Raw genomic sequence first — 14,250 nt, 5'->3', positions numbered from 1 at the left:
TGTAAAGTTATAGAGAGATTCTGTAGTTATTTTGGGGTTTCAACTAATTCACCTTTTCTGAGTTAGCAGTGGTCTCAGTGAAGATTATTACCTACTTATGATTTATTTACCAGGAACTAAGTTAAAAAACTGAAATAGAACAAAATATATATTATGAGGATATGGCAAAATGTTACTTCTAGTTTAAATTAAAAACAAAGGACAGCTGCCTCATGTTATAATCAGCTTGATAGACAATTTTATTGATGATAGTTTCATGTTCATTTAATAACAAATAAAAAGGAATAATTAAACTTGTTGGTTGCAAATTAATGCATCATTTAGATTAGAACCTGGATTTAAGGTCTTTGGTAGCTTGGCAAAGTTTATAGGGTACTATGTTGTCTAGAAACTAAATAGTTTTCCAGCTCCCCCCCCCCCTTTGGGTACTGGGAATTGAACCCAGAAGTGCTCTACCACTGAGCTATATCTGCAGCCCTATTTATTTTTTATTTTCAGACAGGGTCTCACTAGCTTGCTCCGACTAGCCTCGAACTTGTTATCCTTCTGCCTCAGCCTCCCAAGTCGCTGAGATTACAGGTGTGCACCACTGTGCCTGGCCTAAGTAGTGTTTTCTTTTTTTAAGAGAGAGAGAATTTTTTAATATTTATTTTTTGGCAGACACAACATCTTTGTTTGTATGTGGTGCTGAGGATCGAACCCCGGCCAAACACATGCCAGGCGAGCGCGCTACCACTTGAGCCACATCCCCAGCCCCCTAAGTAGTGTTTTCTAAGTGAAAAGATAAAGAAAACATGAGAAATGCAACTCAGTATGAATCATTTAAAAATATAAGAAACAGACTTACTTAGGGGGTGACTGAAAGAATCATTGTTTTGTTTTCATCAACCCAGTTTTTCTTGGTTTGTGCTTAGTTTGTGGATATTCCTTAAGATGCTTCTTAATTGGAATACAAAGTTGAGAAACCAGTGTTTGATTTTGCTGGGTGGCTATAAGCCTCCAAAATATTCAGAATGCTTTCATGTGTTAATTGGCATTGGCATTGTAAATTTTGACATTTATACAGAGGGCTAGGGTAGGTATGAAGTGAAGGGTCATGCACTTGCTGAGTGTTCCTTTAAATTCAGCACCTTGTATACATTGCCTCACCTTAGTCCTGACCTTGTTCATTTATTTGTCTCTATTTATGCTTTTTGTATAAACCCTGAAATTTGCAAGAAATACTTTGAAGGCCTTGAAGAACATTCTAATAGAATGTGTACACAGGAGTACATTTTTTCCTTTTTAGTATGCCCCCCCTTTTAAATAATAATTATTTTTTTTTATTTTAGAAATCGGTTAATGTCAAAATGTCTCATGAATTCACAAAAAAGTCCATTTTTGAACAAGTTATAACATGACCTTTCTTCTCTCTTTAGACTTGTATGGAGGTATTAGAAGCCTTGTGTGTTGGTAGCCTAGGAGACTGTAAAGAAGCTGCTGAAGCTTATAGAGCAAGTTGTCATAAGCTTTTCCCTTATGCTTTGGCTTTTATGCCTCCTGGATATGAAGAGGATATGAAGATCACAGTTAATGGAGATAGTTCTGCAGAAACCGAAGAACTGGCCAATGAAATTTGAACATCATTAAACAAGAAAATGGATGATTTTGGACCATATCTAGTGTATAATATTTTTGTCACGCACCTGCTGCATTGCTCTAACTTACACAGAATGAGAGGAGTAAATGTTCTTGCCTTCAAATAGTGTTTTACGTTTTTTTATCCTGCTGAAAAAGTATATATAAGATATCTAACATTACAGGACATAGGTTCAGTTTCTTAAAAAATTAAAAGCTGCTAAAATTGAGGGATTAAAAAAAAGATACCTTATCCTATTCCTACCTACCCACCATGTTTTTAAACTAATTTATATAAAATCTGGAGGCTATTACAGCTAACAAAGCAGGTGTGTGGCAGAAATATTACTTTAAATTTGTCTTGTGAGATTTTACTATATCTCAGACAGCATAAATGCTGTTTTAGCACTGGATTCTTTCACTGAGCACAAAGAGTTGTTGGGGCTTTAGCATCTGACTGATTTTGTTACGGGGTTGATTCTGACCATAGGAAGTATGCGATGTGAATCACTATTTACGGAGAAATCTACAACAGATGCTTGATGTTGTAGAAACTGGGACATATAGATACCAAGCAGGATTATAAGAAACCTAGGAGGTGTTCAATACGCTTGTTGTGTTTCCAAAATTCACTGTACATGATCAGTTTGGTGTTCTTGTACCACAGTTTTTAACTGAAGGAACCAGTTGGAACAATCTCAATTTTAACTAAAACTTGAAGAACTAAAATAACAATGCAAACCTTTTAGCATTGTTTTGGCCAAACTTGTTAAAACTGTAATGCAAGAACCAAATGCACTGTGATGTGGCACCAACTAATTAGCAAGCATGAATTTTTCACCCAAGAGTGAAAAAAGAAAATCCACCATGGCTTGAAGTTACAGACAGAACTCCTGACTACCATTCTATGACTGATCAAGAGACTAATAGTTAAAACCTCAGCAGGCCTTGTTCACGATATGCAGAAAAAAAAAAAGTGCTGCAGTTTAGATACCTCTGGAATTTTTCCACAGTGTCACAGGTTTGTAATACTTGAAGCCCTACATTTCTAAGAATATATTTCTTGCTCAGTTGTTTCAGGCAAGCCCAAGACTTTGTAATTTTTAAAGGGCCCAAGATTTTTTTTTTTCCAATAACAGACCAGCTTCTTTTTCCTGCAGTTACAGATGTAATTTCTTTTTTGTTGTCAAACATAAGGTACCAAATATGATGCAATAAATTGTTTTGAAAAACAGTTGTGTGAATATTTCCACTAATCTGTGTTGGGCTTCTGTGAAAATACACAGGTGGAAACAGAGGTGCAAGCCAGAGGCCATGTAGCGCACTGTCAAGCTAGTGCAGTGGGCGCTTTTAGAATGGGCTGATGCTGGTGTCAGGGAAGTTCCGTAATGAAGTGTAATGTGCCCCGACATTAAGGCTTCATTGAGGGTGGGATGGTGGCAGGTACTATGAATGTAACTCATACTCTGAAAGGAAAACAAAACTGCTACTTTGGGAAAAATGAGCCTTAAACATGTCAAACCTGTACACTGAGAACTAGCCTCAGGCTCAATATTCTCATTGCATTTGCAAGATCTGAGCAAATAAGATTAAGTAAAATGAATCAGCTGTATATATAATTGAACTTTTTGTAGTACTTTTAGTATATAGAGTGTATACTCTAAAGGGAATTTTCAGAAGTCCTAATTGTTTCATTGATTCTTTCATAGTACATGACCTGCATTCCACACCCCAGTCTAACAGTTTAGTGATAAAAAGAAAATTACAAACAGAACTCCAGTGCTTTGTTTTGTTTTATTAACTGGCCCTGTCTCAGGAACATCTTAACAGATGGCAAAAAAATAAATTTTTTTTTTTAACTTCTCCTATGAGTGGCAACAGAAGTTCTTATTGTTGGGAAAGAACACTAGTGCTACCTCTGCCACTAATGAGGTGTTTGGAGGAGGCACCAGCCATATGTAGGGGGTATGTGTGTGAATTCTGTTTAAACTCTACTGTATATTGAAATGAAATTCATCTATATGTCTTGACAATGTTCAAATGATGTAGATTGTCTTAGAATGAAAAGTACTCAGAACTCTAAATGCAGATGCCACCCATGGGGAGCTAAATTCCTAACATGTATATTGTATTCCAACCCGATTTTACTGGAAACTATTGAATAAATCTTTTATTTTCTTTCAGGTTTACTTGATAGTGGATACATTGTCTGGTGTCAGAGGACCTTGACTGGGTTCATTTTATGTCCAGACATCACCCCTAAAATATTGTGTACTGTACCCTCTTGCTCTAAGAAGTATCAACTAAATCATCTCATATTTGCCTCATTCATTAATTTCCAATGATACTGTGGGGGAAAAACAGGGTTAGAAAACAAGTGGAAAAAATTGCAGTGATGTTGTAATCTAAACAAGTGCCTTATGTTTATTGCTAAGAACTGGTGTTATCAACCCTTTTGATAAGAAAGGGTCCCTTGACCTGTATTAACATAGGAAAGTAAAGTTCTTTTCGTTTTTCTTTATATTCAGTTACTCTTGTCATTTCTCATTGGAAGACTAAAATCTTGACTAGGTTAGTTTACTCAGCTTTAATTAGATAGTTCTGAGTCATACATTTTCACCATTTTTTCTGTATTTATTATGCGCAACAATAAAGTATGATCTATCATGGCATGACTAAAAGTAGTGCCGATATTAGTGAAGAGCTTTTCTGTGGGCTGTATCAGGCTCTGTTTTTCAGTGTTTGCATGTACTCTGTGGTATGTTGCTTATTAGAGCTGTGAAACGAAAACTGACTGTGAAGAGGTCAGAACAGTGCGGTCCAGATTCAGGTAGGTTACAATAAATTCAGGGAAATCTCTCTTCTGTACAATTTCTAGGAATATTTCAGCTGCCATGTGTACCATGTGTGGGAAAAGGTAAAAAATGAAAAAGATGGGTATATACAAGACATACTTGTGTATATCCTTGTCTTTGAAAATTGCCAGCCTTGAATTCTGAAATTAGGAAAATTCAAAGAACTTTCTGGTGGAAAGTAGTGTAGTCTTCCTATTTTATTAGCTCATGCTGCTGCTGCTTTTTTTTTTTTTCCTCTAAGGCAAGGTTTCTTTCTTTCTTTTTTAATGTGGTACTGAGGATCGAACCCAGTACCTCATGTGTACTAGGCAGGCACTCTACCTCTGAGCCACAACCCCAGCCCCAAGATAAGGTTTCTTAATATTCTGTTTCTTAATAACTGTTGCTGAATCTGCTACTAAGTCTAAATTAAAAACAAGATCCCATGTAATGGCTATGACTGTGTTGTAACATGGGATGCCAAAACATTAAATTTTGTTTCAATTTTGACATTCAAAAATCTCTCAACCTGTAGCAATAAAACATTTTTGGAAAATTATTTATCAAATTGCACTTTTAACTTTCAGCATGCAACCTATGAGATGGATCTTGAAATAAAATATTTGTACTATGAGGAGGTTCTGGAGAAAATAATGCTCTATTTTAGCAGCACAGAAGAGTATCTTTTATATACTCCCTAAATATATAAATACCAGCACAAACTGGTATTTGCATTAGGACATATCCCTTTATGATTACATTAAAAATGAGCCAAAGGAGAGGGAATAGTATAAGAAAGAAGTGGAAGTTTCCCACTGTTGATTTATTCAGGTGCCTTTAAGTACTGTCAGTTTTGGTACTATTGCCAGAAGAAAGAAAAAACTCAGATAATATTAGAACTTTTACTAACTAGTCAACTACAGACAAGATTGGAAGTCTTCAGCGTCCTTTATAGAATTCTTTTGGCCAAAAAAAAAGACTTTGTTTCAAGGCTACTTATACCAAAAGTATAAGCAAACTAACAGACCATACTGTGGTACTTCATCTTTTAAAAATTAGGTCTTTTTCTGTAGTTTAAGAGTCTTGTGTTATTCCATACAAGTGGTGTAATTCTTTTTAACTGAAAAGAATTGATTATGATGAAAATATGCTTGAAATTTTTCTGTGATATACACATTTCCACTGCTGCTAAATATTTAACTTGGCTTCAATAAGTACAAATTATTTTCTTTTAGAAAAAAATCTATTTTTGGAGTATATTCTGGACCTGTGGCTTGCTTTCAGTATAATTAAATATAATTAAATTTATATTCTGTGCATTAAGACAAACCTCCCTAACATTCCAAGCCCAGATTACCATAGGTAGATTGTAACTTTGAGCTTTTATAAATTTGCAGTCTGTTTACTTTGATTTTGATTTACAAGTTTGGGTCCTTGGTGTGTGCTTAATGCCTCACCACAAATGGGTAAAGTGTGCTTCTAAAATTTTATTTAATAATTACCACCTCTCATCTTTCCTTATGAACTGCTTATTTGCCTTCAAATAGTCATACTGCTTAACTTTTAAAATAAAAAGATGGCCATTTAAAGAAGTAGGTAATAACATCCCGCTCTTCTACATTATTCCTTCTTAGTTCTGAACTCTAGAATACTAAATACTAATTCTTAATTCATTTAGTGAAAAAAATTAATAGAAGTATTTTAAAAATGTATTTAGCATAGTTGTATAGTTAATATTTGTCCAGAAGTTCATTAAAAAGGACCTCTAAGAATGAGCCAACTCCTTCACTTGTAATTTTTTATGGCTTAAAAATTTTTAAAAGTCTGTTTTTTCAGACATTCCATTTAACATAGCATTTTTCCATTCACCTGCTAGGATGCTTTTTATTTGAGAAAAATGCCCAATTATAATATGGAGTGAAATTATTAATGCTTTGGTTCAGACTCATGTAAATCCGTTTTTAATGTGTTGTATGAAAACCTAAGGATTTACACTGGGTACCTGATATAAAGATAGTGACTAGGACAGTGCATAGTAGATATTTAAATCCTTGTTAAGCTTGCTGTGAATATTATTGCTCTACAGATTGTAGAAAATAGCAATAAAGTACTGTTAACTTTCAGGTCACCTACAAAGTCTCACAATTTTTTTTATCCTTATCTGTAATTGGTAGTATTTCTGTTTATCATCCTCTTGTCCCTCTGTTGAACCTAAGGAATTTCCTCAAAATACTCTGAGCCATTATACTTTATTTATGTTAAGAATATATTTGTCACATGTAATTTTTTTCCCCCTCCTATAGTTTTTCAGACGAATGGTTGTGACTGGTCTTGTAGGAAGCAGATGCCTGGAGAACCTCTAATTTTCTATTGTCTGTTCTTTGTGGCATTGGTTGGCAGTGAATCTACTCATCCTTCATTTCTTTAGCAACCAGCCACCCAGGTAACATCATGCCCATTGAAATTGTTATGTGAGGATCATCACTGTTTTTCTTCTTTCAAATAACAGGGTACTGGTAACACCATCTATGTAGAATACATTTTTAATAGCCTGGTATCTCTGCTTTTAATCATTACAAAGAAAGAGACCCAAGGCATGAATCCACTATTTCTATCTGAACACTTAGAGCCAGTCAATACCTGCGATTCATGCTGATCTCAATTTGGGTTAGGTGGTTGAATCATTTAAGTCATAAACTTGACACTTATAATTATAAGAGTCCTAAGGGAACTAGGATGCCCAGGCTCACGAGCAAAGATTCTGATGTATATGATCTGGAGTCACTGTTGGTGATTGGCTTGCCTTCCTTTTTCTCTTTCCTTTTCTTCTGACCCTTTCTGTCCCCAGGGATCCAAAATTGAGAACTACCGAAATATTTTACAATATTGGATTGCCCCTCCCAAGGGATCAAAGGGTAAATAACTGTGGAAGTGCAAAGATATTAAAAGTTTGACTTGCTTTACATTAAGCGGCAGAATGTAGGTTTTAATTTTGTTAAGAGCTTTTGTAGTTTCAAAGTCCATGCTTTTCATGCTGTTACTATTGTACCAGAGACGATAATAGAGAAAAAAAAAATCACCTCTCAAGTTTTATTAGATGTATGGTAATGACTCCATTCAAACAACTTTTTAATTATAATTGCCATAGATAGGACCTTGAGTTTTTAAGTGAATGAATACCAGAGCAAAACAGAATCAGGAGGTAAATATTAAATAAGAACAGGTAGATAGATATATTATTTAATATATCCATATTCCATAACCCTGAATCAAGTGCCCATTTGTTCCCCTATAGGTATTATAGGACTGCATTTTCCATAAATGAATGAATCACTATTATAAATCTTGTGAAAGGAACCATGATTCTAGGATAGGTGGAAATTAGGATGAGAGTGTTTGCCTGGTAGAGACTGCATGTAGCCTGGCATTGTGGCACTGAGACAGGAGGATTGCAAGTTTAAGGCCAGCCTACCAATTCGGTGAGACCCTATTTCAAAATTTAAAAAACAGAAGGTCTGTGTATATAGCTCAGTGGTGGAGTTGAATCAGTCGTACTTGGAGTGGGGGGAGATGATGTGAAAGAAGCTAGGTTTATCTTTGTAAATGTAGGACAGTTGTTGAATTTGAAGACCATGCACATTTGAAATGGTGCTGCTAGCAATGGGATAAGAAGCAGAACAGGAGGCACCAGGATTTGTAGTTGGGCTAATAAATAATCCATTCTCTGAACTCTTTACTATGTGCCAGGCAGACATTTGGCATTTAGCTTTAATTTAATTCTTGGAAAACACCACAGGAGTTAGGTGGTATTACCATTAAAAGGAAATGTAAGGGCCGAAGAAATACAGTAACTTGCCACTTATCACAGTTTATAAATGATAACATCTGGAGTTGAGCCCAGGTGTGTATTAGCTGCAAAGTGTTTGCTTCTGAAAACTAGAAAATATAGAATGCCCCAGAAAGAAAGTAGTTAGGACAACAACTGCAAATATGAAAAGCAAGAAAATGGGAGTTGTTTAAGAAGGTAGGACTGCATCAGCTAATTCCTCAGACGAGGTTAGCAGATGAAGAAGGAAATGAGTTGACATTGATGTCCAGGGTTTTGGTTTGCCTCAAAACAGATAAAGTGGGAAGAAGAAACTAAGGGGGAAAGAGAGATCCATTTTAGACAATTTTAGATGCTTTGGGTACATCTAAGTGAAGATGCTTATATATCATCAGCTAAGGCTCAGTTTAGATTGAAAATGAAGAGGTAGGTGAGTTGAATGAGTTGTGTGTGGTATGGGCTGGACAAGACTGCTCCAAAAAAAAAAAAAAGTACAAATCATAGTCAAAAAACTAGGCAAAAGCCAGGTGCAGTAGCCCATACCTGTAATTCCAGCAGCTTGGGGAGCCCGAGACAAGGATCACAAGTTCAAAGCCTCAGCAACTTAAGACCCTGTCTCAAAATTTAAGAAGGGCTGGGAATGTGGCTCATTGATTAATTACCCCTGGGCTCAATCCTTTGTACCAAAAAAAAAAAAAAAAAAAAGATGATAATGGTGTTGAGGAAAAGTGTTTCAATGATGGGCATCAGTAGGGTCAATATCAAAATACCATGTAATTCACACCTATAAAATTGGTGAAACTTTTAAAGTCAATATCAAATTGTTGGTGAAGATGTTGTAAAACAATGTAGGAATTCTCAAGCGCTGTCTTAAAATATAAATTGATACAAATTAAATATAAAATATCTGTGAAGGAATTCAGCAATATACATTAAAAAAATGAAACATGCATATCCTATGAACCAGCAATATCACTTGGATATATGCCCTAAAAACATCCTCGCATATTTTCCAGAGAGCCACATGCAAGAATATTTAGTGTAGCATCGTTTATAATGAAATTTGAAAAAAAAAGAAAATGTAAACATAAAAAAGGATAAATTATGCTATATTCATATGTTCTGTTAAAATGACTTAAGTTAGCATTAAGTGAATCAAAGATGACCTTCCAGTGGGGTATGGTGGTGCATACCTGTGATTTCAGCAGCTCCGGAGGCTGAGGCAGGAGGATTGTGAGCGCAAAACCAGCCTCAGCAAAAACAAGGTGCTAAGCAAGTCGGAACTATCTTAAATAAAATACAAAATAGGGCTGGAGATGTGGCTCAGTGGTTGAGTGCCCCCAAATTCAATCCCCAGTTCTACCACCCCCGTGCCACCCCCCCACCACCACCAAATGATGACCTTTCAAAACAATGGTGATCTTGGGCTGGGGATGTGGCTCAAGCGGTAGCGCGCTCGCCTGGCATGCGTGCGGCCCAGGTTCAATCCTCAACACCACATACAAACAAAGATGTTGTGTCCGCTGAACACTAAAATAAATATTAAAATTAAAAAAAAAAAACAATGGTGATCTCCAAAGGAACAATTGACATATTCTACAGATATATAATTTCATATAAAGTAAAAATAGGCTTGGGAATCATAAACACAAAATTTAAGACATTAGTTCTCTTAGAGGAGAGAGGGAGATATGGGTGGCTTTAGCTATATAATCTACCTAGGCCTTGTGCAGGACTTTAATATGTACGATAGGCATCTAGATAGAGAAGGCCACAGCTTAACTCTTTTCCTATCATGTGTGAGACAGGAAGAGAGTTAGCTGTGGCTTCTCTACCATGTGTGAAAAATGATTTAACTACAAAGGCATGAGTGAGTAGGAAAATGTGAGTAGGAAATAATATATAATATATATATATAATATATTGTATGAAAAATAGATGGCAAATGGAAGCATTGATAGAGGCCAATTAAAAGATGTAAACCAGATAACAGAAGAAAGTGGGACCAAGAATAAACTGGAAGAGGCCCCCACTGTGCTTGTTCTACCTGACCCAGACTTGTCCTTTGCTATGATGAGCAAAAGAGTGCAAGCATGAAATTTAACATGGCCTCAGGGAGAGAGTACCATGCATCAAACCAGACCCACCAAGGTGACACCATGATTGTCATGTTACTGTTGGGAAAGACAGATCCCAGAATATATGATTCATTAGAATGGGTGAAACTGAAGCTGGGATAGATGGGCAGTCAAAGATCATTTACTTTGTGATGCTAAAGAAAGTTGAAGATTACAGGATAAATTGGCAAGAAAAACCATAGTGCACGCCCCGCCCCAAGTGCTACAGGTTGCTTAGTGTTACTTTGTCTTAAAAAGCCCCTTGTGTTGAAGAAAGTGACAAAATCTCCAGTAAATATTCCCTGTGATGTGACTTCACTATTTCTATAAGTGAAGAAAGTGATGTTGAGGAGAATGAAGTGAAAGAACTGCAAAAAAGAAGAAGAAGAAGGAGCAATAACTAGAAATCCTTGAAGTGAAGAAGCAGCTGAGGATGACTGGGTTCGATATTCTCAAAAGGGAATGTTGATGAAACTTCGATGCCACACCAACGATTACTTTGGCATCCTGGAGGAAGCATTTTCTATCATTGCTGCCTTTTCAGCCAGTAGAGGGCCTTGGCACCTTCGTGCTGCTTACCATCATGAGTGTGTGTTTCATCCCAGCTGCAGAGAACATGGGCCTTTGTTAGGCAATGCTGGATGAACTAAGAATAGCTTTTGACTGCATTCTCCTGATGGTTTTGCTCTATCCATATGAACAAGCTTGGTTTTAAAAGGTGACTTCCTCTAAAATTTTTCTTCCAATTAAGGAAGAAGGCCACAAACACTAATGGGAGCCAGAAGGAGCTCGTTCCCAGCCTGCCTTTGTTGAAACTGCCACAATCCACAAGGTCGCCAGCCACAAGTGAATTGGCCACCTCAAAAGATACAAAGCTGAACCAGAAGTATTGCAGTCTCGAGGTGGATGACACACCATACTGTGACAAACTGTCTGACAGCATCCTCTCCTCCAGCTAAGTGCCTACAGCAGAATGTGCTTGCCAGCAGCCCAGGCTGTCCTGCACCTGGCAAAGAGGATTCTCCCTGTGCTCTGTGGAGCATTTGAAGCACTTTAGTCTCTTGGTTTTTAGTAGACAACCATGATGACTTCTTCCCAGACTCGGCTTGTGTTACTGCACACTGCTACACAAGAAACTGAATGTAGTTTATTGAAGTTTTGATGGCTGTCAGATCTGCTCTGTCTAGTTTTGCACCCATGTTTCCAGGTGATGAATTAACACAATTGTGGATGGTTGTCACACAGTGCAAATGAAAGGCCCAGTCACACGGGCTCTGTTGTTTGAGTTGCTCACATTCTTGTAGTTATTTCTGTTAAGAATTACTTTCTAGTTTAAGTAAGTCCCATTTGTTGATTCTTGTTATTAACTCTTGTGCTATGGGTGTCCTATTAAGGAATTTGGAGCCCGACCCTACAATATGTAGATCGGAGCCAACTTTTTCTTCTATCAGACGCAGAGTCTCTGATTTGATATCAAGCTCCTTGATCCATTTTGAGTTAACTTTTGTGCATGGCGAGAGAAAGGGATTCAGTTTCATTTTGTTGCATATGGATTTCCAGTTTTCCCAACACCATTTGTTGAAGATGCTATCCTTCCTCCATTGCATGCTTTTAGCCCCTTTATCAAATATAAGATAGTTGTAACTTTGTGGATTAGTCTGTGTCCTCTATTCTATACCATTGGTCCACCCGCCTGTTTTGGTACCAGTACCATGCTGTTTTTGTCACTATTGCTCTGTAATATAGTTTGAAATCTGGTATCGCTATACCGCCTGATTCACACTTCCTGCTTAGAATTGCTTTTGCTATTCTGGGTCTTTTATTTTTCCATATGAATTTCATGATTGCTTTATCTATTTCTACAAGAAATGCCGTTGGGATTTTGATTGGTATTGCATTAAACCTATAGAAAACTTTTGGTAATATCGCCATTTTGATAATGTTAGTTCTGTCTATCCATGAACAGGGTATATTTTTCCATCTTCTAAGATCTTCTACTTCTCTCTTTAGGGTTCTGTAGTTTTCATTGTATAAATCTTTCACCTCTTTTGTTAGGTTGATTCCCAAGTATTTTTTTTTTTTTGAGGATATTGTGAATGGAGTGTTTTTCCTCATTTCCGTTTCAGAAGTTTTGTCGCTGATATACAGAAATGCCTTTGATTTATGCGTGTTGATTTTATATCCTGCCACTTTGCTGAATTCATTTATTAGTTCTAGTAGTTTCTTTGTAGATCCTTTTGGGTCTTCTAGGTATAGAATCATGTCGTCTGCAAATAGTGATAATTTAAGTTCTTCTTTACCTATTTTTATGCCTTTAATTTCTTTTGTCTGTCTAATTGCTCTGGCTAGTATTTCAAGGACTAAATTAAATAGAAGTGGTGAGAGAGGGCATCCCTGTCTTAAAAAGTTTTTTTTTCAGCAAGAGAAACAATAAGAGAGGTAAATAGGGAGCCTACATCCTGGGAACAAATTTTTACTCCTCACACTTCAGATAGAGCCCTAATATACAGAGTATACAAAGAACTCAAAAAATTAGACAATAAGATAACAAATAACCCAATCAACAAATGGGCCAAGGACCTGAACAGACACTTCTCAGAGGAGGATATACAATCAATCAACAAGTACATGAAAAAATGCTCTCCATCTCTAGCAGTCAGAGAAATGCAAATCAAAACCACCCTAAGATACCATCTCACTCCAGTAAGATTGGCAGCCACTATGAAGTCAAACAACAAGTGCTGGCAAGGATGTGGAGAAAAGGGTACACTTGTACATTGCTGGTGGGACTGCAAATTGGTGCGGCCAATTTGGAAAGCAGTACGGAGATTCCTGGGAAAGCTGGGAATGGAACCACCATTTGACCCTGCTATTGCCCTTCTTGGACTATTTCCTGAAGACCTTAAAAGAGCATGCTACAGGGATACTGCCACATCGATTTTCATAGCAGCACAATTCACAATAGCTAGACTGTGGAACCAACCCAGATGCCCTTCAATAGATGAATGGATAAAAAAATGTGGCATCTATACACAATGGAGTACTATGCAGCAATAAAAAATGACAAAATCATAGAATTTGCAGGGAAATGGATGGCACTAGAGCAGATTATGCTTAGTGAAGCTAGCCAATCCCTAAAAAACAAATACCAAATGTCTTCTTTGATATAATGAGAGCAACTATGAACAGAGTAGGGAGGAAGAGCAGGAAGAAAAGATTAACTTTAAACAGAGACATGAGACGGGAGGGAAAGAGAGAGAAAAGGGAAATTGCATGGAAATGAAGGGAGACCCTCATTGCTATACAAAATTACATATAAGAGGTTGTGAGGGGAATGGGAAAATTAACAAGGAGAGAAATGAATTACAGTAGATGGGGTAGAGAGAGAAGATGTGAGGGAAGGGGAGGGGGGATAGTAGGGGATAGGAAAGGTAGCAGAATACAATAGTCACTAATATGGCAGTATGTAAAAATGTGGATGTGTAACCGACGTGATTCTGCAATCTGCATTTGGGGTAAAATTGGGAGTTTATAACCCACTTCAATCTAATGTATGAAATATGATATGTCAAGAGCTTTGTAATGTTGTGAACAACCAATAAAAAAATAAATAAAAAAAAAGAATTACTTTCTGGGTGCCTGAAAGTGCTCTGATGCAACACTTATCCCTGAACAATCCATTTGTGATGGCAGGAAAAAACAGTGAGTCATTGGTGAAAATAGGTGGTTCTGGTAGATGTTGCTTTGTTGCTGTTAGTTGTTAATGAAAACCACATTGTTTAGTTATTTGTTAGCATTTAAACAAGTGGGTTTTTGGTTTTGTTTTTTTTTTTTTTTTTGGCAAACTGTTTTCATT

General features: G+C 36.7%; 1 protein-coding gene across 3 annotated transcripts in view; it reads left to right on the top strand.

Moving 5' to 3' along the window:
* NAA15 (N-alpha-acetyltransferase 15, NatA auxiliary subunit) overlaps positions 1-2,851 on the top strand; it is a 79,478-nt gene extending 76,627 nt beyond the window's left edge. For all 3 annotated transcript variants that reach the window (XM_081303638.1, XM_081303639.1, XM_081303640.1), the window contains one exon: positions 1,419-2,851. In XM_081303638.1, coding sequence (XP_081159764.1) covers positions 1,419-1,619 — 201 coding nt within the window. In that variant the 3' untranslated portion in view covers positions 1,620-2,851. The remainder of the gene's footprint in view (positions 1-1,418) is intronic.
* Positions 2,852-14,250: the final 11,399 nt, after the last annotated feature.

This window comes from Spermophilus citellus (genome assembly GCF_964194105.1).
Source record: "Spermophilus citellus genome assembly, chromosome: 8".
Lineage (NCBI taxonomy): Eukaryota > Metazoa > Chordata > Mammalia > Rodentia > Sciuridae > Spermophilus > Spermophilus citellus.
Note: the sequence above shows the minus strand (reverse complement) of the source record. Positions and strands in the feature narration are given on the sequence as shown.